The sequence below is a fragment of the Myxocyprinus asiaticus genome, chromosome 3 (assembly GCF_019703515.2).
Source record: "Myxocyprinus asiaticus isolate MX2 ecotype Aquarium Trade chromosome 3, UBuf_Myxa_2, whole genome shotgun sequence".
Classification (NCBI taxonomy): Eukaryota; Metazoa; Chordata; class Actinopteri; order Cypriniformes; family Catostomidae; genus Myxocyprinus; species Myxocyprinus asiaticus.
The window spans coordinates 62,850,325-62,872,729 of NC_059346.1; the positions used below are offsets into that span (position 1 = coordinate 62,850,325).

Here is a 22,405-nt window from a genome sequence, read left to right on the forward strand (position 1 = left end):
CCTAATCAGATAATGGCTTAACCGACAACGTTTTTGGATGAATGGAACTCTTAAAGAAACTGGTCTCAGTACAGTTTGAAAAGCACCTTATTTTCATCCTACCTCCACATACAGCCTCTGTAGGCAGCATTTTCCAGTTTTTGGACGCAGCCACTGAGTTGCCAATGAGCCAATTCAATGCGAGCGTGTTTCACTCCAGACAAGAGCACGAGCTGTCAATTGCTCACGTGATTCTCAGTGGCCATTCTGAGGAGAGATCAGACACAGGGTGCTCGAAAGCTGCTTAGAAAAAGTTTCAATTACAGATATGAGAGCAGGATCCCGTGAAATGCAACAGAAGAGTGCAGCGCGTGCCTGTAAGGGGAGAGCTTTTAGGGCGCGCACCTAGAGAATGCCACCGCAAATGTCTCCATTAAATGAATCATGAATCATGTGAATCACTAAACCCCCAGTGGTGGGTTATTATGAACTTTAATGAGCACTAGACCCTAAACGGATAAAATATGCCCATTTGATGTTCAGTTTTCATCATCAATTTATCTTTTGTCGAAAAAGATTGTGCATATGAGGTGACATCACTTCTGTAACAACTGTTATGATGTATATTTTGAAGTCTGTTGATTTGACTGCATCTAGCAGCAAAGCAATTTGAACAAATACATTTGATTGAATAAAATGTGCTCACCTTAAAGTTGCTGGTTCATGTTTTGGAGAGGAGTGAAACTGAACTATGCCCTGACGAGCTTAAACACGCACTCTCCGGTCAGGAACTGGATCACGAATAACTTCTAATGACTGCTAATAGTGTTGCACGCACCGCTGAGTGTTGTTAAACTCACCGCTCAGATGTTTCAGACTGCTGTGTGATTTTATCAAAATCAGTCGGAGGGCCAGATAAAAGTGATTAGCAGGCCGGACTTTGCCTGCTGGCAAAGCCCTGATGTACATACAGTGAATGTGACACTATGGATGAAGTTTAAAGATACTTTACTTTCTATAGGTTCACAGTGCTTACAGTGCCCGATGTTAATGAATTACCCAAATAGTAATGCTTGCCCTAGCAAACACCACAAATTACAGCAATAAGTCCTATATATACAGTATGAACTTGGACAAATTTTGTAGATGAATTAAAGTTTTGAAGGTAACTTGCTCTTGGCTCAGGTGAAAAAAATTAACACGATGGAGTGAATAAAACCAGTTCCTCCTCCACAGGGTGAAAAAAGCACTCATATGCACTTTGAAGTCCTTCAGAAGAGAAGTCTGTTTTTCATCTGTATGGTCAATGAAAAAAAAAGGGCAATAAATGAAGGAGAAAGTTGAAATTGTTGCCGGTTGGAGTGAGGGCACTTTCCTGGTTGAAAGTTTTAATAAGCTCATCCACTGGCAACAGCTCGGCCTTCACAGCTCAGTACGAAATAAACTCAGACAATCTTATTAACTGTTCTTCATGTATATTTCATTCCGAGAGGTCCTCGCAGAAAACGTTTCTTCCAAAATAAATAATGCATTTCACCATTTAAATTATGTTGTCGGCGCAGTTTTCATCGGTTGAAAAAAGGAGAAAAAGGCCAATAGCTACACAGAAAGTGTAATCAAGCTCTCCCAAACAAACTTGATGTACATTTTCCTGCCATTATTGAGTCGGCGCTCAGTTCTCCTCTGTGTCTTGTTTTGGGCTGCGGCCTCCCATTACAGGTAAACTCTGAAGTGAATTATCAAACCCAAAGTGAGGAACATAAATCTCCAAAGATGTGTAACCAGGGTCTGGTGGGAGCCTGAACCAACCCTTGCACTAATTACTTAAAACGTAACATTTGAAGGTAGTTAAATTGTACTGATTTTCTGTAAAACATCGACAAGCGTTCTCCATAAACTCTCTATTCATATGCTGATCCCTGGACAACGTATTCCCTGAGAAACAAACATTTTGTGTCAGATTATAAAATATGTTAAACATATTTAAAATATATATATATATATATATATATATATATAATATATATAATTTAGAAATTTTTAGCATGGCAACAGATAAAATGTATAGCTTGAATACTCTGTGTCACTTTGTATGAAAGCATCTAATGAATAAATAAATGTAAAGGTATTGTAAGGATGGAGACTAGATTTTAACAGTATTTAAACCCACATTTTGTTTAGCCTCTTACACTCGGAGCGGCCCGGTACTAGGCCGAGAGGGGGCGCTGATCAAGAAAAAATAAATAAAATAAATAAATAAATTATATATATATATTGGTATTACTCAACAACCAGTTGGTTGATCTGCACAAAATAGGTGTCATTTAAAGCTTAGACTCTTTACACTGACGTAATTCAATACGTAGATTCTGAAATATTAGTGTCATAACAAGCTATGGAGGCTAATTGCTAATGACGTCTCTATGACGACAGTTTCTCTGGGATCGATTAATTGAAACATGATCCTCAAGTCATAGGTTTGTCAGATCGTCCTCACTGGCTCTCTAGAGAGTGTTAGAATCCATATTTGGAAGGAGACACTATCCCACGTTGGGTAAACAGACCCAGAACGCACATACATAGACTGCACACAAGAGGGCACTCAACGCATATTTTATCAACTGTTGGAATAAGGTGCCCATGAGAATTTTATATATACTGTATATATCAGTGCCAATTTCTCAGGGCCAGCAAAGCCTTCTCTGCTGGCCTAACATGCCTAATAAATAAATATTTTTCCAACCTTTCATTCTCATTCAACTTTTTGCCTATGTATTTTCAATCGCTTTCCACTCCTAAGTCATCTACAAATGAACAGCAAAAAAAAAAAAAAAGTTTATCCAATCAGAATTAATCCCTCGATGCTTATAAGCAAAGTGTGTCAGCTGTTTCACAAATCACATGCTCCTTAGCTGAAGCACCGTGTGAGTCTGAGCTCCACCCCGTCAGGCCTTTGGAATTTCTGCAGAATCCCTCAACAGTGCAAATTGAATGGGCATCTAAAGTCAGATTGTCAGATTCATCAGCCAATAAGATTGATTTATTTGTTCTTGGTGGGTGTAGTCTAGGCCTTCTAGCTGGCCTTGAGTGACGCAATCATGCTTTAAGTGTGTACATAATTTGAAAGCGAAGAGATCTTGCTGATGAGACAGCTGTCATCACCATTGAGAAAGAGATCCTTATGGATTTAAAAACCTGAGATGTTCTGCATGACCGTGCAATTGATTAATTTATTAAACAGGAAAGGAGGGCAGATTTTCACTTCAAGTAAATTGGTAAGTGCTTTTTGCATTGTTATAGCAACATCAGGAGTTTTCTAAGTGTAAATTAGGCTGCTGAGCATTCAGTGTCAGATCAAGTTTTGAAAAGTAACCGTGTACACTTACGAAACAAAATTTATTGCAAGCAAAATTTAAATCACAAATATTAGATAGCTTTTTCTTCATATTAGACCTCCTTGGTTCTGGCTTTCATGCGTGGACGTGTTTTTAAAATGTCAGTTGGTATTATTAGTTGACTGCCACGTAATGTATGATGGGCATACGGTGTCTTATTCATTGTGAAACTGTGTTTTCTTAATGGCATGAATCGCACTGAAGGCCTAGACTTAAAATGCATGGGCCCGCCACTGATATATATATGTAATTTGTAATGTATTCCATTAGATTACTCAATGTCAGTAACGTATTCTAAATATTTTGGATTACTTCTTCAGCACTGGTAGATTTTTTCACTTGTTTTGACTATAAAAACTCTGCCAGTACAGTAAGACAAAATACACATGTTAAAAATACATTCTCTGAAAAACCTAAATATCTTATGCAGTGTTGTTTCTAAAACAAGATAAATCAAATTGATCTTGTTTTAAGGAGTTTTAGGTATTTTTACAGGAAAACAATACAAAAATTATTATCAAGAATATGATTTTTGCCCTAATAACAAAAGTCTAACTAGAAAAAAAGAAATTATTATCCAATGTGAATTTTCTTGATAAAAAAGATATGATCGTGCCTGGTGCATGTAAAATGGCTAGAAATAGCATTTTAGCTTAGCATAAAGCTGACAATTTACACAAGGTTTATTTCTATTTTTTTCTGTTCCAAAATTACTTCTCTGTCTGCTCGTATGAATGTAACACATCATAAGAAAGTGTTTCACTGTTCAAATGCACTTTGGATTGCATCATTTATATGTATATATGTTTTCCATCTGAAAGGACTAAATATGAAATGAAACAAATGACAATAAAATGCAAAGTAATCTCTTAAGTAATCAAAATACTTTTTGAATGTAACTGTAGTCTAATTACCAATGATTTAAATTGTAACTGTAGTGGAATACGTCCTGGTTACTTTCGTAACCTCCATTACCTGATGGAGGGAATGAGACGTTGTGTTGATGTAGTGACACTAGGGGTCGCCCTTGGGAGTTCCAAACACCTCTGATCTTTGAGAAAAGGCCAATGGGAATTAGCGAGTGGAATTTGCATGCCACTCCCCTGGATATATGTGTATAAAAGGAGCTGGCTCGCAACCACTCATTCAGGTTTTGTGCTGAGGAGCCGAGACAGGGTCCCAGCCATTTCAACGTGTAGTTCAGAGTTGTGGCAGGAGGGACACAATGTCTCGTTCCCTCCATCAGGGAACGGAGGTTACGAAAGTAAACAGGACGTTCCCTATCTGTCACTCACTCGATGTTGTGTCGATGTAGTGACACTAGGGGTCCCTATACGAAATGCCACAACTAGCTGAACTGTGTTACGTGGACTGGCGGTGTGAGACGGGCAAACCATTGTGTGTCTCGTTGCCAGCGCACCTGGCCGTCACTTAACCTCCCCCAATGCTCCTATGAGCATCGTATGGTCCCCCGCACCTCGGGGACAAGTCGACTGCCCAAAATGGGGACAGGCTGCCCCAGCCGTGGCTTCTTCTCTTCTTTTTTTTATCCCCAAAAGAGAATGAAAATCGTTCAGCTGGGGGCCATAAATGTCCACGTCGGGGGGGGGTGTCCTTTCCCAAGGGGAAGACACCGCAGAGACCACATCCTGCCCGAAGGGGAGGCAATTGTGTGTAAATACATCACATGGTCTTACAGAGTCTTGTCGGCAGTGTCGTATGTGAAGAATTCCCCATAGTAGGTCCTACCTCTGGGAAACTCTGCCCAAGGAAGACGCAGGTTTACCAACAGGGAAACCATCTCGTGGAAGATACATCACAGGGGGTTACAAACAGGCAACCAGCGCATGTGGAGCACCTACCCCAGTACAGGGCCTAACAGCACACGTACTGGGCTGGCATCGAGTTTCTCTGTGAACTCGCTTGCCACAGGGCTAAGGAGGAAGGACATCCAGGGTCCATGATCTCGTGAACATGGCTGGGGGGTAACAAGCACACGTCACCTGGCCAGTTGTCCCGCCAACTTACTTATTCGTACCTGACAACACACGGGACGAAACGGCTCAACTCGGAGATTGAAGAACCTCATGAAGGTATTGGGTGTTGCCCAGCTCACTGCTCTACCGATGTCTGCCAAAGAGGCGCCATTGGTCGGGGCCCAGGAGGCCGCCACACTCCTGGTGGAGTATGCCCAAAGCTCCAAGGGGGGCGGCACGTCCTAGGCGTGGTATGCCAAAGCGATGGCATCAACGACCCAGTGGGTGATCCTCTGTTTGGAGGCAGCGCTCCCATTCCACTGTCCTCCGAAGTAGACAAAGAGCTGCTCAGAGCCTCTAAAGCTCTGCGTGCGATCCAAGTAGCGGACACAGCAACAAAAAGGCTGGGTCTGCCTCCTCCTTTGGCAGCTTCGCTTGCAGGTTCACCACCTGATCCCTAAATGGGGTCGTGGGAACCTTGGACATATAGCTCGGTCGGGGCCTCAGGACCACGTGAGAGTATTCCGGACCGAACTCCATGCATGTGTTGCTGACAGAGAATGCCTGCAGGACCCCTACCCTCTTGATAGACATGAGCTCAGTCAGGAGGGCAGTCTTCAAGAGACTGCCTTTAGCTCAACTGACTCCAGGGCTCAAACGGGGCTCCCTGCAAAACCATGTAGAGATCCCATGAGGGAATGAGGTGTGGTCCGGGAGGATTCAACCTCCTCACGCCTCTAAGGAACCTGATGATCAGGTCGTGTTTCCCTAAATACTTACCGTCAACTGCATTGTGGTACGCCGCCATAGTGGCCACGTACACCCTCAAGGTGGGGGGGGACAGCTGCCCCACCAGCCTCTCCTGCAGGAAGGAAAGCACCGACATGACTGCGCATCTCTGGGGGTCTTCGTGTCGGGAAGGATTCACGGGAAGTGAACAGGCTTACCTGCGCTTGACTGAATCGACTCCAAACCAGCTGGACCACCTGGGACACGATCTCCGTGGGGAGGGCAGTGGCGTTCTCACCCTACACTTGAGGTAAAATGGACACGGCTGAACCCAGGCGGGTGCCTGGTGAACTGAATCGCATAGCTGAGTCGGATGGTCCCGGTCAGCCATTGCGACGGGTTGGGGAGCGCAAGCCATACCCCCAAGCTCCGGATGAGGGGGACCAAGGAGATAATCATGTTGGACGTGGGGTGGGGCCTCACGGAGCCGGAGGCACCATGTTGAGGGGGCTCAGACCCCGAACTCATGGCCTTGCCAAGTCTGGGGACATCGAAGCACTTACCTGGCTCCGGGTACCTACCATAGGACCTGTCAGCGACGGGAGAGGAGGGAACTGTCACAACTGCCCGGGCGGGTGTGTTGTGCCACAGCTGGGCGCACAGGGGCGGGGGACCCACCTCTGCAGCGTCATGCCTGCCATAAATGTGCGGTGTCTGGCAATCACAATAACGATGGCCGTAAACACTGGGTGTGTGACCCAGGATGGGTCGCCAGTCTCAGGGGCGGCTAGAAGCCTTCTTGGCGGCGGGCTGTGAGACAGGGGGAGTCTGCTTCCTGCGGGTGGCTCTACGCCGGGGCCGGGATGCTGGGGGGACGCCCCTGGTGATGAGCAGATGGGGTGCGGGATCTTGATCCGTACCGGGGCAGGATACGCTGAATAGCCTCCATCTGCTTAACCGCCAAGAACTGCTGGGCAAATTCCTCGACGGTGTCGCCAAATAGGCCGACCTGGGAGACGGGGGCATCAAGGAACCATACCTTGTCAGCCTCCCTCTTCTCGACCAAGTTGAGCCATAGGTGGTGCTCCTGGACCACCAAGGTGGACATCGCCTGTCTGAGAGTCCATGCCGTTACTTTCATCACTTTCGTCACCCAGCTCCTGCATCAATTCCGGGTCAGATCTACCCTCGTGCAGTTCTTAGCACCTTGGCTTGGAGCACCTGAAGTAGAGCCATGGCGTGGAGGGTGGAGGCGGCCTGTCCAGCAGCACCATAGGCCTTAGTCACCAGAGATGACGTAAACCTAAAGGCACTGGACGGGAGTCTCGTGCGGTTCCGCCAGGTGGCGGCGTTTTGTGGGCACAGGTGCACCGCAACTCCCTTATCCACCTGGAGAATCACCAAGTACTCCCTGGCAGCCAAACCGTCGAGGGTAGTGAGAGACCAGGTCTGGGCAGTGAAAGGTTACATGTATTCCATTACTCCCCAACCCTGTGTATATATTAGGGGTGTAACGGTTTGAATTTCTCACGGTTCGGTTTGTATAACGGTTTAAGGGTCACGGTTTCAGTACGGTTAAGTATTTGCTTTGTTCAAATAATAAAATTAAAAAATATTACTGTCAAATCCAAAGAATAATCTATTTGGTAAACATTTCAACAGGTTTGCCCTTAAATAACAATCATTTTTTTACAACAGTAACCATAGTTTAACCATGGCATTTGTAGTAAAATCATAGTAACCACAATATAAACATGGTTACTGTCATGGTTACAATATACAGTAAAATCATGGTTACTATATAGTAACTACAGTATTACTGTTATAAAACCATGGTTAATTGTATCAAATCCATGATTTTTGCTCAGAAAACCATGGTGACAGCAGTCATGGTTACTGCAATATTACTATATTAAAACCATGATTAATTTTCTTCAGGGTCCTTAACTAAAAAAAAAAAAAAACATTTTCTCTAATTACTAAATCAACTTTTTAACTTAATACCCTAATACGCTACATGCATCAACATAAAGTGCACTTCAAACACATCTCAACATATTCAGTATTCGGAAGCTGTACATCACTATAGAAGGAATAACCTTGCTATTTGAATGCTTATGAGATGGGATGTTGTGATAATGCTGCTTGAGTATTTCAATTATTCGTGGAAATCCCACATGAACTCCCCACATGCTTTAGTTATTGTTTCATGTCTGTCCGAATTAGCACTGAGTGCTTGCTTAAAAATGGAAGGGAGTGTGTGCTGTTTCGGCGCACCTGCGGCTCTTTCCCTGGGTGATGTCGGCGTAAATTATTAATTATGTATCATTGTATTACTATAACATCATCTTAATGCCATTAATCAAAGTGCATTATTGACACTCGTGATAAATTACAGCTACGCGAGGAAACAGGAAGAACTTGCGTGCGCGTTTTAAATAAACCCACATGCGCATTATTGACATATATTACCAGTATACAGCACTCGTGTCGAGCGATGTCTGCAAACAGTGCCTGTTTTGTAAACATCTTTTGACCATCGCTGTTGTAATTGACTGCAAAAACAAAATGTTCCCAGAAGGGAGAAACGCAGGGGTCTTCTCTATCAGTGTCTCGTTTTCTCCACTTGCCATTTTCAACTACACACAACGCTTGCAGAACAGTGATGTCATCAAGTTGACCCACATGAAACACATGGAGCGTATCCATTTACAGATCTATTCAGGTGCATTAGCAGAGGTTGTAACTGTGCCTGTCTGTTTGACTCTTTGTTTTCTTGACCAAAACTTGTGCTTCAGATGCATCATTAAACTTGAGGTGAACCGACCGCGGTGCCAATGCTTCCCTAACCATGGCCGGCGAACGGTACGGTTCGTTTTTTTACCGAGAATCGTTACACCCCTAATATATATATACACACACACACACACTGATCAACCACAACATTAAAACCACCTGCCTAATATTGTGTAGGTCCCCCTAATGCCACCAAAACAGCGCCAACCCGCATATCAGAATAGCATTCTGAGATTATATTCTTCTCACCACAATTGTACAGAGTGGTTATCTGAGTTACCATTGACTTTGTCAGTTGAACCAGTTTGGCCATTCTCTGTTGACTTATTTCATCAACAAGGCATTTTCATCTGCAGAACTGCCGCTCACTGGATGTTTTTTGTTTTTGGCACCATTCTGAGTAAATTCTAGAGACTGTTGTGCGTGAAAATCCCAGGAGATCAGCAGTTACAGAAATATTCAAACCAGCCCGTCTGGCACCCAAAATCATCCATGAGATTATCTAATCAGCCAATCGTGTGGCAGCAGTGAGTGCATACAATCAAGCTGATACAGGTCAGGAGCTTTAGTTAATGTTCACATCAACCATCAGAATGGGGAAAAAATTTGATCTCAGTGATTTGGAATGTGGCATGATAGTTGGTGCAAGATGGGATGGTTTGAGTATTTCTGTAACTGCTGATCTCCTGGGATTTTCACCCCCCACCAAAGATTTTCCTAGTCGACTAATAGTTATTAGTTTAAGCCATTAGTCGACTAGTTGTTGCACCTTTATGATATTCATTTAAATTACTTAAATATATATATTTTGGGGGGCATCAGAAAATGGTTTGAGTTCCAGGACTGAGAATGTTATAAGTAACATTGCTAACATTGTTCTACATTACAGAGAAATACTAAACCGTAATAATGAGACTTTAAAATATAAATCTTACAAGCGCACGCACGAAGCGAGCCGCAGTGACACCGGCAAAAGCGGTAATGATTCTGAATGTGTTGGAAAAACCAGCAAGGAGACTGCCTGAACATTTTGTTAATTTATAGAGAGAAATGCACATTAGGGTTGTGCCGACAGACGATGATCATGGGGATCGACGATGGTCAGAGTGATCGCCAATAGCTGATGCCTTTGACAATGTCAAGACGATATTTGGCTTTTTTCCCCATTAATGTATATTATTATTATTATTATTATTATTAGGCTATTATTATTATCAAATTAATATTACAAATAATTTGCCCGTAGACACACAGACTCATGCTTGAAGAAACAATTTTTTTTAAAATATTTTTAAGAACAGATGACAGAAAAGCCGTCTATGCTCACATATGTTTGTACGGAGGCATGCAATCTCATGGAACATGCACATGTAAAAGGTTCTCACTCTTTCCTTGTTTCTGTCTTCTGAATTTTTTGTTTTACTTTGCAAGAACAGTATCATCTCTAAGTGCTGCAAATGACCTCAGACATCTCAGTTCAGGAGGTGTTTTGAGTTCAGTTCACTTTATTTCCACAGAGCAGTTCATTGTGACCACAACTCTGCAGCCTATACATCTGTGATTAAATCATAAAATAATTCAAAAACACATTCACCTCGAACCATGATTTATATTTCAGTGATTATTATCATAATTATTATTATTATTTTTACATTTATAATTGTTTTTATGTCTTCATTTGGGTAAGTAATTTTCCACCTGCATGTTTAGACGGATACTTGCCTGATGGTAAATGGAAAGGTGGTTATATATATATATTATTATTATTATTATTATTATTTTGATCACTTCATTATTTTATTTGCTTTTTCGTTTCGTTTGGAGTGCAGTTTGAATTTAGAAATGTATTTGATTTAAGTTTTTATATTAATAAGTTAATAAAAATTTATAAACTTTTCAATGCAAAATCATTAAAGCAAGAATATTCACCGATCACTCAGCCCGGGGTTTGCCGATGTAATTGGATATTGCGATATATATATATATATATATATATATATATATATATATATATATATATATATATATATATATATATACTGTATATTGCGTGAAGGAGGGAACAAAACAAATGTATTCACACACATGATGTATTTTCCCTGACAATGAAATACCTGACCAGTAGAGAATGCACAGATGAAGTAATTTAGTTTACAAAGAGATGTTGCCCTTCACAACTTTTGTAAAGCCATCTTTCAGAAAAGTTGAACAACACACATTTTAATTGTATTTAATTGTTTTCCAGTTTCATTTGAATTTCTAGTTAAAATAAATAAAAAATAAATTCAAAGTTTGAAATCAAGGTGTCTTGCTTTATTGTGCAGGCTTAACCCTAAACCTGCTTAATGGAAATTACCCCATAGTACCACCTAGCGTCCAACCAGCGGTAATACCATTTTTATTGTTATTTTTTTCTGTGACCAACCGACCAATCAAAACTTGGTCGACCAAGACTCTTCTCATCGATTAACATTTGGTCAACTATTAGGGGTACAGCCCTATTTCACACACAACAGTCTCTAGAATTTACTCAGAGTGGTGCCATAAACAAAAAACATCCAGTGAGCGGCAGTTCTGTGGATGGAAATGCCTTGATGATGAGAGAGGTCAACAGAGAATGGCCAGACTGGTTCGAACTGATAAAGCCTACGATAACTCAGATAACTACTATGTACAATTGTTGTGAGAAGAATATCATCTCAGAATGCTATTTTGATATGCGTGTTGCCGTTGTTTTGGCGGCACAATGGGGACCTACACAATATTAGGCAGGTGGTTTTAATGCTGTGGCTGATCGGTGTGTGTGTGTGTATATATATAAAACAAAAGGAACTAACCATAGATCTTGAGTATCATCACAAAAGGATTTGATACATGTGATTTCTAACAGCAGCCTTCTGTTTTTTTTGTTTTTTATTTTATTATTAAAACAGTCATAATTTAGTAATATATGATAATTTTTCACCCTGGCCCTCTGTCTGAAATGCTCAGTTTTGGCATAAGCGCCTCCATAAAACTTCAGTGTAAACGCCCACTGTTCTGATTGGCTAACATCGTGCAGCCCCTCAAATTCAGCCATATATGAAACTCAATCTGAAGAGAATAAACAAGCTCCACAACATTATAAAACAAAATTTCAGGGGTTACACATAACGCACATCCAACAGTTGCATCTAAATATAATAAGCTGTTCATTTCAGGCACAACTGTTAACACTCACACCCTGTCTACACCAGACGGGAGAGTCATGTTGCATCAAAAGCAATAGAACCCATTATAATAAATGATGCTGTCTATCATGGAATCGTCCATTGCGGCACATCGCGTTGCGCCGACAGTAAACAGATGTCCCATTCTATTTTGCACTGCATGCGATGGCGCTACAACTGCCAACAACACAAATTAACGGTTCAAAAAGTTTGTGTCGACGCGCCCGGTGTAGACAGCCTTAAGCCGCTGCCTCATGTCACATCAACAGACGTGTCCGGTGTAAACAGTTATATTAGATAGCTAGATAGCATAGATAACACTTATATATAAATGTTCAAGATGTGATCTTATGATTCATCATCAACTAAAATAAAAATCTAGGAACACACAGCACCCACAATAAGCAGTAGAAGGACATAAAATAATGCAAGATGTAAAATGAGGACTACTAAACACTCTAATGGAATTTTATCACTGTAAATGGAGCTGCTTGACCGTTTGCAATTTAATGAGCCAATCAGCGCCTTCAACCGACAATAGTTTCTCTTCACAGCATTCAACAAAACTTGTGTCATGTTAAATGTTGATTTATTTTGTAAAAACATGATGAAGCAATGATGCGCTGTCTGCCTCACCACCATGTACAAAACAAATTGCCTCTTAAAGACACTCTTAAAGATTGAAACTTGATGCTTGAACTCTAGCAGTATAAGAAATACGCAGCTGTACAGATAACAAACCACACTTAATGACAGCAAATAGCACAAGATGAGGACGGATATGTTTGGAATGGCATACTATCATACCCTTGCTAATTCTGCCATACATAGATATGACAGAAGCAGTAGTATGGGTAGTATGCCATTCCGAACCTGCCCATTTTCTGCAGCACTTTTGATGTGGAGTTCAGAACTGTGCTTAACACTGGATATCAAGTGGATTGTCAGCTGAGTATGTGGGTTTAAGAGATTTACTGACCATTGCATCAAATTCTCAACCTATAGGCCCTAGTTCTTTAATTTATTCAACCTCTCCCTTAGACTTTGGGAAACTTTAAACGTTACTTAAATTGATGCCATTTAAGTGCATTTCTATACTGTTTTATACTGTTAAGTCAAGTCATTTTTATTTGTATAGCGCTTCTCACAACACACATCATTTCCAAGCAGCTTTACAGAAAATTACGCTTTAACAGAAAAAGAAGCTGTAATATCTATAATGTTTTAGAGTCATAATAGTGTGGTTTAATAAAAAAAAACATGATTGTAAATTGTGCCTTTAAAATAAATAAATGATTGAATGAATGAATGAATGAATGTATGAATGAATCATATTTGTATTTAGACCCCCAATGAGCAGGCTAAAGGCGACTGTGGCAAGAAACACAAAACTCCATAAGATGATGGTTAATGGAGAAAAATAACCTTGGTTGGGGGGGGGGGGGGGGAGGTGTAACAGGCTCACTTTGGGGGCCAGTTCCCCTCTGGCTATATTAGTTAATTATGTATAGTATATTACTTATTTATGTGTAGTACAAGTCATGGTTTCAAATGAGTAAACTAATTAAGTGTTAGGTGTCAATGTTTATACAAAGTTTATACAGTTTTTTATGAGCTGTAAGATTAATGACTAAAGTCTTTGAAGCCCATATGATCCCAGGGGAAGCATATATAATGAGAAAAGCAGAGGCCCTAAAACTGATCCCTGTGGCACTCCATACTTTAGTTTGATCTGACAATTCCTCGTTTACACAGGCAAAGTGGTAGCGGTTCATATTGTGGTAGCGGTGCACTCCATACTATGGAATGCTTTGATTGGAAAACATTAAAACAAATTATTGTTTGTTTTCTTTCCTAATTAGGAAATTGTATTTTCACAAGAAAATAATTATATATAGTACATTTTCAGCATTTTTAAAATCTGTGATTAATCATTCGATTAATGGGAATTAAGCATTTTAATCGACTGACAGCACCAGTAATTAAGTAAAAATAGACGTATTTAGTTTAACTTGCACTCGAATAAAGTACAAATCCCCAAAAGTAATACTTAAATGAAGTAATGAAATAAAATTGCTCAAGTACTTTACACCCATGCTCAGAACAAAGCTGTGCAGCTTGTGTAATTCAATCTCATCGGTTCAAAAGACGTGCTGTTTTTGCGTCATCTCATCGCATTCAATTCATACTACAATTTCACAGCTTTGCCAAGGCTCTGGATATTCAGTCGTGTAGAGTGCTTATTTATAATAATTTAATCATTATTTATAGAATTATTTTAATTAAGAGACTTTCTATGCAAATATTGTTATATGCAATTAATGGCAATTAAATGAATAAATTAATTGGCATATCATGTAATTAATTTGATTAAAAATGTTATTCGACTGACAACCCTAGTTATTTTGCAATGTTTTGGAACATTTGGGAATCTGTTTCCCAAACCAGTACGTAGATTGCCCATAGACAAGTAGAACTTAAGTGATTCTTCACAGAGCTGTCAGCTCCAAAAGAATGGAAATCATATGTGTTTGGAACGACATGAGGGTGAGTATATGATGACATAATCTTCACTTTTGGGTGAACTAATCCTTAATTTTCAACAATTCATCTCCAATTTTACTTTGTTTTATCATTTAAAACCAAACAAAAATGTATTTTTGTAGTGTGCTTGTGCTTTCTTTAAAATAAATGCCATTGTTGTAGTACTCGAGACCAGACTCGTTCTTGAGTCCGAGACAAGACCATATTTTCATTGTCTTGGTCTTGTCATGGACTCTTGAGCAATTTGACATCTGTCTTATGTTGTTTGCTCATCTGCAATACGTCTATAAGATGTATGTCAATAAGTATGTCTCGGATGTCATTAAGACATTCTGCAAATGAGACGTTTATCATTTAGAATGATTGTAAATCTGATCTTTTTAAGATGTATTTAATTATTGTACAGTTATACTGTATTTGGTAAAGCAGAAATGTTAAATGTTAAAATAATAAAGGAGGTTTATTTGATATATATGCCTATCATTCTTTAAACTATTTAATACATTCATAAAAACTCTTGACTTAGACTCAGCCTTTACTGATCTCGGTCTCAATTTGGACTTTGCCCTCTCCGGTCCACTCGTACTCGACCCACTAACATCCTACTAATGTTCTACTAAGTGTTTCGGGGAACCCAACTTGATCTCTACTATAATTACTTTTTTATGCAATCAGCAGTTGTGATATAGCAGAACTTAAAGCACTACAGCTGGGGAAAATGGACATTAGAAGAACAGTGACTGACTTTTATTCCTAATAAGAAGTAGTGTGCGTGTGAGTAATCGAGCCCCGCCCTGCTGTAGATGATCGATGGATCCATCAGCTCAGAGCACTGTGAGCTCATCAGTTTAATCGCTTTATGAGCCGAGCGCACCCCAAAAACCCATTAACCATGTTTTGTCGTTCTCATCTGTTTCAATTTAATCTGCACGTGTAACAAGAAAAATATCTGCCAATAATGGGATGAATTGCCAGAATACTGCCGTTCTTCTCATATGTGCATACGTTCTCCATGTAGAGTGCCACTTAACAACACACACTCACATGGTCAATCATAAACCAGGCCAGTTATTACACAGACAGTAGATGGCCTGAGCTAATTGGTTGTGGTGACCATTGCAACTTACCATACAGCCTGTTGAGTCCATGCGTCTATCAGAAACACATTTGAAGTTTCTGCGGCACCCTCCGTTGTCTTTGGAGCAGTCCCTTACCGGACCGAATGACGCAAGCAGATCATCTACTGTCTCAAAGTATGTGGACATGATGGCCTCTTCCCTAAAAGACACACATAAATACATACTGTAAGTACAATACACACTAAAAACCCTAATAAGCTGACTTTACTCAATCGATTGGGTAAATTCGTTCCCTCAGTTGAATTGAGTAATGGCATCTCCAAAACTTGTGTAATTAATTTCACTTAACTTGGTGTTCATATAGAATGAATTTAACTATTTAAGTTAATGTAACTAAATGCAAGTACAATAAACTGAGATTTGCTATTTAAATATTGTTGTTTCTACTTAATAATTTTATATGAATTGACTCATTGACTATTGTAGATCATGCAATAACACAGCTCTAATAAATAAGATTATAACTGAATCTAGGCAAATCATAAAATAAACCTAATTTTTCACAGACATGCATATATGCCTGCACTTCAGTTGCACATAAACAAGGAGAACTAAGATAGAGTAAACAGGGTCCAACTTGACCAAAGGGGACACAGATCACTCAAATGGTGACATAGCACAAAACAACTATTTGCATGAAAACACAACAACAAAACAAAAAATCATAAATAATACTACAAATACAACACCTATGCATTCTTAATAAAAACCATTTAAATATGTCCTTAAGTTCTCTTTTGACAAAGGAAACATAATTACATTTTTTCAAGTGCAAGGGGTTATGGGTACTCCCAATAGCCTCAATGTGGTACTCAATCGTTTGAGTTATTAACATTTAAAATGTTAAGTCTCTGGATTTTTAAGATTAATAAGTTCAAGGAGCATATAAATATTTATTTATGAGCCCAAAACTTGACATTTCAGGGAATGTTTAATCAAGACACCTTGATTTTTCAAATAATAACTACATTAGGGTTTACAGTGCACTACCAGTGAAAATCTTAGACACACCAACTTATTCTTCATTATTACCATTCTGTAAATAGATAATAGTAAAGTCGCCAAAATTGTGAAATAACATAAATGGAAATATGGGAATTACTTAGTGACCAAAAATGCTACATAAATCAAAACTACCCTCACTGAGAACTTTATTAGGAAGACATGTACACCTACTTATTCATGTGATTATCTAATCAGCCAACCATGTGGCAGCAGTGCAATGAATAAAATAAATCAGATACGGATCAGGAGCTTCAGTTAATGTTCACATCAACCATCAGAATGGGGAAAGAAATTTGATCTTAGTGATTTGGACCATGGCATGATTGTTGGTGCCAGACAGGCTGGTTTGAGTATTTCTGTAACTGCTGATCTCCTGGGATTTTCATGCACAACAGTATCTAGAGTTTACTCAGAATGGTGCCAAAAACCAAAAAACACCCAGTGAGTGGCAGTTCTGTGGACGGAAATGCCTTGTTGATGAGAGAGGTCAACAGAGAATGGCCAGACTGGTTCGAGCTGACAGAAAGGCTATGGTAACTACTGATGTATTGACAGCATCTGAAAATAACAAGTTTAGAGATGTACAAATGTTCACAAATTTTTACTGAATCCATACAAATTTAATTCATGGAATTAATCGGTTGATAATACTGTTTTTAATTAATGACATTAATTAAATGTTCAATGCAATCACATTTATTTAATGCAGTTGATACATTAGCCTAATTTGACATTATAAGAGTTTAATTCTGTTCTGTGTGATTTCTGGTGCCTTATTAAACTCTTGTCATAGAATTATACCACTTTAACCAAGAATTAACTTTGAAATGTAAAAACGAATCAAAATTCTTTGATGGTTAATCAATAATTCAGGACCAGTGATGGAAACAGTTCTTCCAAACAGCAAGTTAAAGGTTCTCCAAAACAGATGAGGTGTTTAAGCTCTATCAAGTTTTAAATCAACAAAACCTACCTACCTCCCTACCCTAAACCTTTAACCGAAATCTAACCTATAGTGTCATAAAAAGCAAATGTGAGATGAAAAATACAATAGCGGAAGCAACCATGTGATTTTCTGTCGCTACTATGACACTTTCAGCTCACGTGTCAACTCTCGTTTTTTGCAAGACTCATACCAATGCTCTATCAGTAGCGCCACCGCACAACTTAATCAAGCCTGAATAAGCTTGTAATTGTAGTTGGTTATGTAATGCAAGCCTTAAAATGTATCGCCTTTGAAATTGTGTGTTATAGTAAAAGTGTTTTGTTGTCATAAGATAGTATTGTGTGGGAAACAGGGCGAAAAATAGGTGTTCATGAAGTGTTAATCTGCCGTTTAACTCGTGATTTGTGTGAAAGTGAATAAAACCATTGCTGTTGCACCTGTAGTGTTCATTTGACCAGAAAAATGCAGTGAAATGTAGAACGAGGCACGTAAAACTCTTTTGCAAAAAAGTAATTATAGTCAGGTTTGGGGAGTAACGAAATACAAGTAACGGGATTATGTATTTAAAATTCAAAATATAAGTAACTGTATTCCACTACAGTTACAATTTAAATCATTGGTAATTAGAATACAGTTACATTCAAAATGTATTTTGATTACTGTAGAGATTACTTTGCATTTTATTGTCATTTATATCATTTAATATTTAGTCCTTTCAGATGGAAAACATTTATACATATAAATGATGCGATCCAAAGTGCATTTGAACAGCAGTGAAACACTTTCTTATGATGTGTTACATTCATACGAGCAGACAGAGAAGTAAGTTTGAAGTAAGTTTGGAGCAGAAGAAATAGAAATAAACCTTGTGTAAATTGTCAGCTTTACGCTAAGCTAAAATGCTATTTCTAGCCATTTTACATGCACGTTACCAGGCACGATAATTTTTTTATCAAGAAAATTCATGTTGGATCATAATTTCTTTTTTTCTAGTAAGACATTTGATACTAGGGCAAAAATCATATTCTTGATAATAATTTTTGTATTGTTTTCCTGTAAAAATATCTAAAAATCCTTAAAACAAGATCAATTAGATTTATCTTGTTTTAGAAACAACAATGCAGTGTTAGGTTTATTTAGGTTTTTCAGAGAATGTATTTTTAACATGTGTATTTTGTCTTACTGTACCGGCAGAGTTTTTATAGTCAAAACAAGTGAAAAAAAAATCTACCAGTGCTGAAGAAGTAATCCAAAGTATTTAGAATACGTTACTGACCTTGAGTAATCTAACGGAATATGTTACAAATGACATTTTACAGCATGTATTCTGTAATCTGTATTGAAATACATGTCAAAAGTAACCCTCCCAACCCTGATTATAGTAACGTTATTCTATGAGACCAGGTTGGAAATTTTGGTTTTAAAAAGTCAAATCCCACACTAATTTAATAACAAATAAAATGTTATCTACATTTATGAATCAAAAAGACCAAAGAATACATTGTAATCTTTACAGTATTTTACTTATTAAAATGATCAGAAAATGTATAGATTTGGATAGATTCGTACAAAGTTTTGCATTTTAGAAGCAGTCCCTACAGTACGATATTGTATAAATACTCTGCGTAGAGTATGCAGTGCCCAAATAACAAAACATGATGCCAGGACGAGAGTAGGAGCAGCTGATGCAGGTGTGTGTTTTGTTGCTGAGGCAAACATATATTTGCTGCTTTATAACATTATGTTTAAATGAGGACAGAGCTGAAAACAAAAGCTTAAGGAGAAACACGTGCTTTGTTGTAACCATGACGTCTGGACATCTGTGGTTTATGAAAATTATGCTGAATATGCAGTTGTGGGTTCTATTTCAAGTAATTTTTGACTGAGATAAATGTTTAAAATGTAATAAAAATGGATTGCTTTATCTGAGCAGAACAAGACTTGGTGACTTCTCCTCCATTTGCCATCTGAACATAATAATAATAATAATAATAATAATAATAATAAATAAATAAATAAATTGGGCATGATTCGAGTTGTAAGTGGTTGTAAAAATGGATCGACCATTAAAAATGAATGGGAAAGACCAAAAAACAGAATTTTTTTCTTTCTTTTTTGATCTGTCAAATACAATCAATAAATCAGCCATAATGCAGAAAAAAAAAAAAACAAAAGACAGAAATTACAGGGTGAGACTCTGAAACATCCTCAGTACAAAACAAACACACCCACTCACACACAAACACACACACATACAGTACATTCAAGATTGAACTGGTGAGACTATAACACAATATTTTTTTTTTTTTTTTTCATTTATTTATTTATTTATTTATTTATTTTTATTTGTCAAATAAAACCAATAAATGCTTATTCTGTGTATTCTCTTTGTAACACCATGGTCAGGTTTGATGACAAGTATAATGACATATACTTCAAAACCTGACACTTCAAATCAATTTTAAAATGCTAAACATTGACAAATAATAGTTTGATAATGTTTAAATATATATCCAAATGCATATCTTGTGATAAAATATAAAATTAGGTTACAACAATCCATCAGACTACACAGTAGGTCGCTACAGCCATCTACTGGCTGTTACTGGCATTATATGGTTTTCAAGTCATGTTATTTATATTTTGTTCACCAGATGGCAGCAATCTGCCTCCAGTTTATGTCGCATTCTCATATTTTCTTCATGTTTCAACTTATAGAAGTGTAGGTTGCGCTCGGCTCATAAAGCGATTAAATTGATGAGCTCACAGTGCTCTGAGCTAATGGATCCATCGATCATCTACAGCAGGGCGGGGCTTGATTACTCACATGCACACTACTTACTAGGAATAAAAGTCAGTCACTGTTCTTCTGATGTCCATTTTCCCCAGCTGTAGTGCTTTAAGTTCTACTATATCACAACTGCTGATTGCATAAAAAAGTCATTGTAGTAGAGATCAAGTTGAATTCCCCGAAACACTTAGGTAGGTAAATGAATGGTACATTTTACAAATGTACATTTAAATAAGACCAAAATAGCATAAAATCCCAAAAGAAATGCATACTTTTATTGTTCTTCAGGGAAGAAAAAAATATATATAATTATCATCATCATCATCATCATCAAAAAAAAAAAAAAAAAAAAAATGGTTATACATCTAAACCTTCTGGTCAAAAATGACCGCGAATACCAAAGAAATTTGCCATTTTTGAATACTATAGGAGGGTTAAGCATATACATTACTTAAGAATATCTCTCACTGCAGGAACAATTGGAGTGCCACTCTTGACATGATATTGTACTGTCTTTTCAGTGAGCATGTAGGCCCTATTTTATTTGCAGAACAGACAAAGAGAAAAAGCTTTCTACTCATTAATGCTTCTTTGTTGTGTTTTTATTGGTGAGTGAACATAATGTTTACTTCAGGCTCTCTTTCCTCAAGTTTTTGAGACTTTATGTCCCACTAAAGATACTTGTTAAGGAACTTGCTGTAATTAAAGTTGTATTTTATACTTGAGCAACAAACATTTACTGTATTTACCTTCCATTTAAATACATTCAAGTTTCATAGCCTTCACATTGCAATTTTTACCTTGTTTTTGAGATGGGTCATTGGCCATCCAGACCACAGGCATTTTAATTGATGGACCTCAGTAAAGCTAATAGAATTAATTTGCCGACCAACTGTTGTACAACAACTGCAGTCATTAACAGGGATTCAGCGAGATGTGAATCATACTGTGTCCTTGAATTAGTCAGGTTCAAATGCTTGCAAGTGCCCCTATACACATTCACATTACATTATCATCTACAATAAATCATCTAAACACAGCAGGTGCTCTTCATTTCAATAAGCAAACAACCTATCTCATATATTTCTCATTAAAAACAGTATTTTCTGTGCAGTGAAACGAGGACACTGAAATATAAAAAAATAGAATAAGGAAATGAAAGAAGACAATCTGAAGGAACAGCTAACAGAAATGATGCAGGCCTGTGGATAATACACTGCCCTACAAAAGCAAAACACAGTAACTATGCCAACACTGAAAATGAAAATAAATAAATAAATAAATAAATAAATGATGTCAGCGTTTTTTGATTGTTCAGCCAATGTTTATTATTATATATTATTATATATTAATAGTCTCCCTCTGTTTTCTCTGAATGTGAGCATAGTTGAGCCAAACCTGTCTGTTAGAGCAGTGGTTCTCAACGAGGGGGCCAGGACTCACTAGGGGGCCTCAGCACACTTCCAAGGGGGCCTCAAGGTGACTTAAAATTAATATAAAATAAGAAATATTAATATAATTAAAATAATCCTACTTAATTATAATGCCAAAAAATGCTTTAAAAATACTTTATGATGTATGCCTACAAATTATAGACTAAACAGACTCTTTCTGAAACTTCTAGAATCAAAAATTATCCATGATTAATTATTTTAATCAGACACATCTAGTTTCGGGCGAGGGGGCCTTCAGATATTGTCTTGGACAGTGGGAGGACTTGTAGTCAAAAAGGTTGAGAACCACCATGTTAGAGGACAAATTATAGTGTAAGAGACTTAATTTTGGTTATAACACAATTTTAACAAAATGTGTTGTTACTGCATTTCGCCTTTGCAAGGCGGTATAAATGATTCAAGATCTAACTCAAGTGCACCAATAAATCTGTTGAATCTAGGC

General features: G+C 38.2%; 1 protein-coding gene across 2 annotated transcripts in view; it reads right to left on the bottom strand.

Annotated features, from left to right (window-relative positions):
- LOC127425941 (astrotactin-2-like) overlaps window positions 1-22,405 on the bottom strand; it is an 829,264-nt gene that overhangs the window by 281,445 nt on the left and 525,414 nt on the right. For both annotated transcript variants that reach the window (XM_051672308.1, XM_051672299.1), the window contains one exon: window positions 15,756-15,906. In XM_051672308.1, coding sequence (XP_051528268.1) covers window positions 15,756-15,906 — 151 coding nt within the window. The remainder of the gene's footprint in view (window positions 1-15,755; window positions 15,907-22,405) is intronic.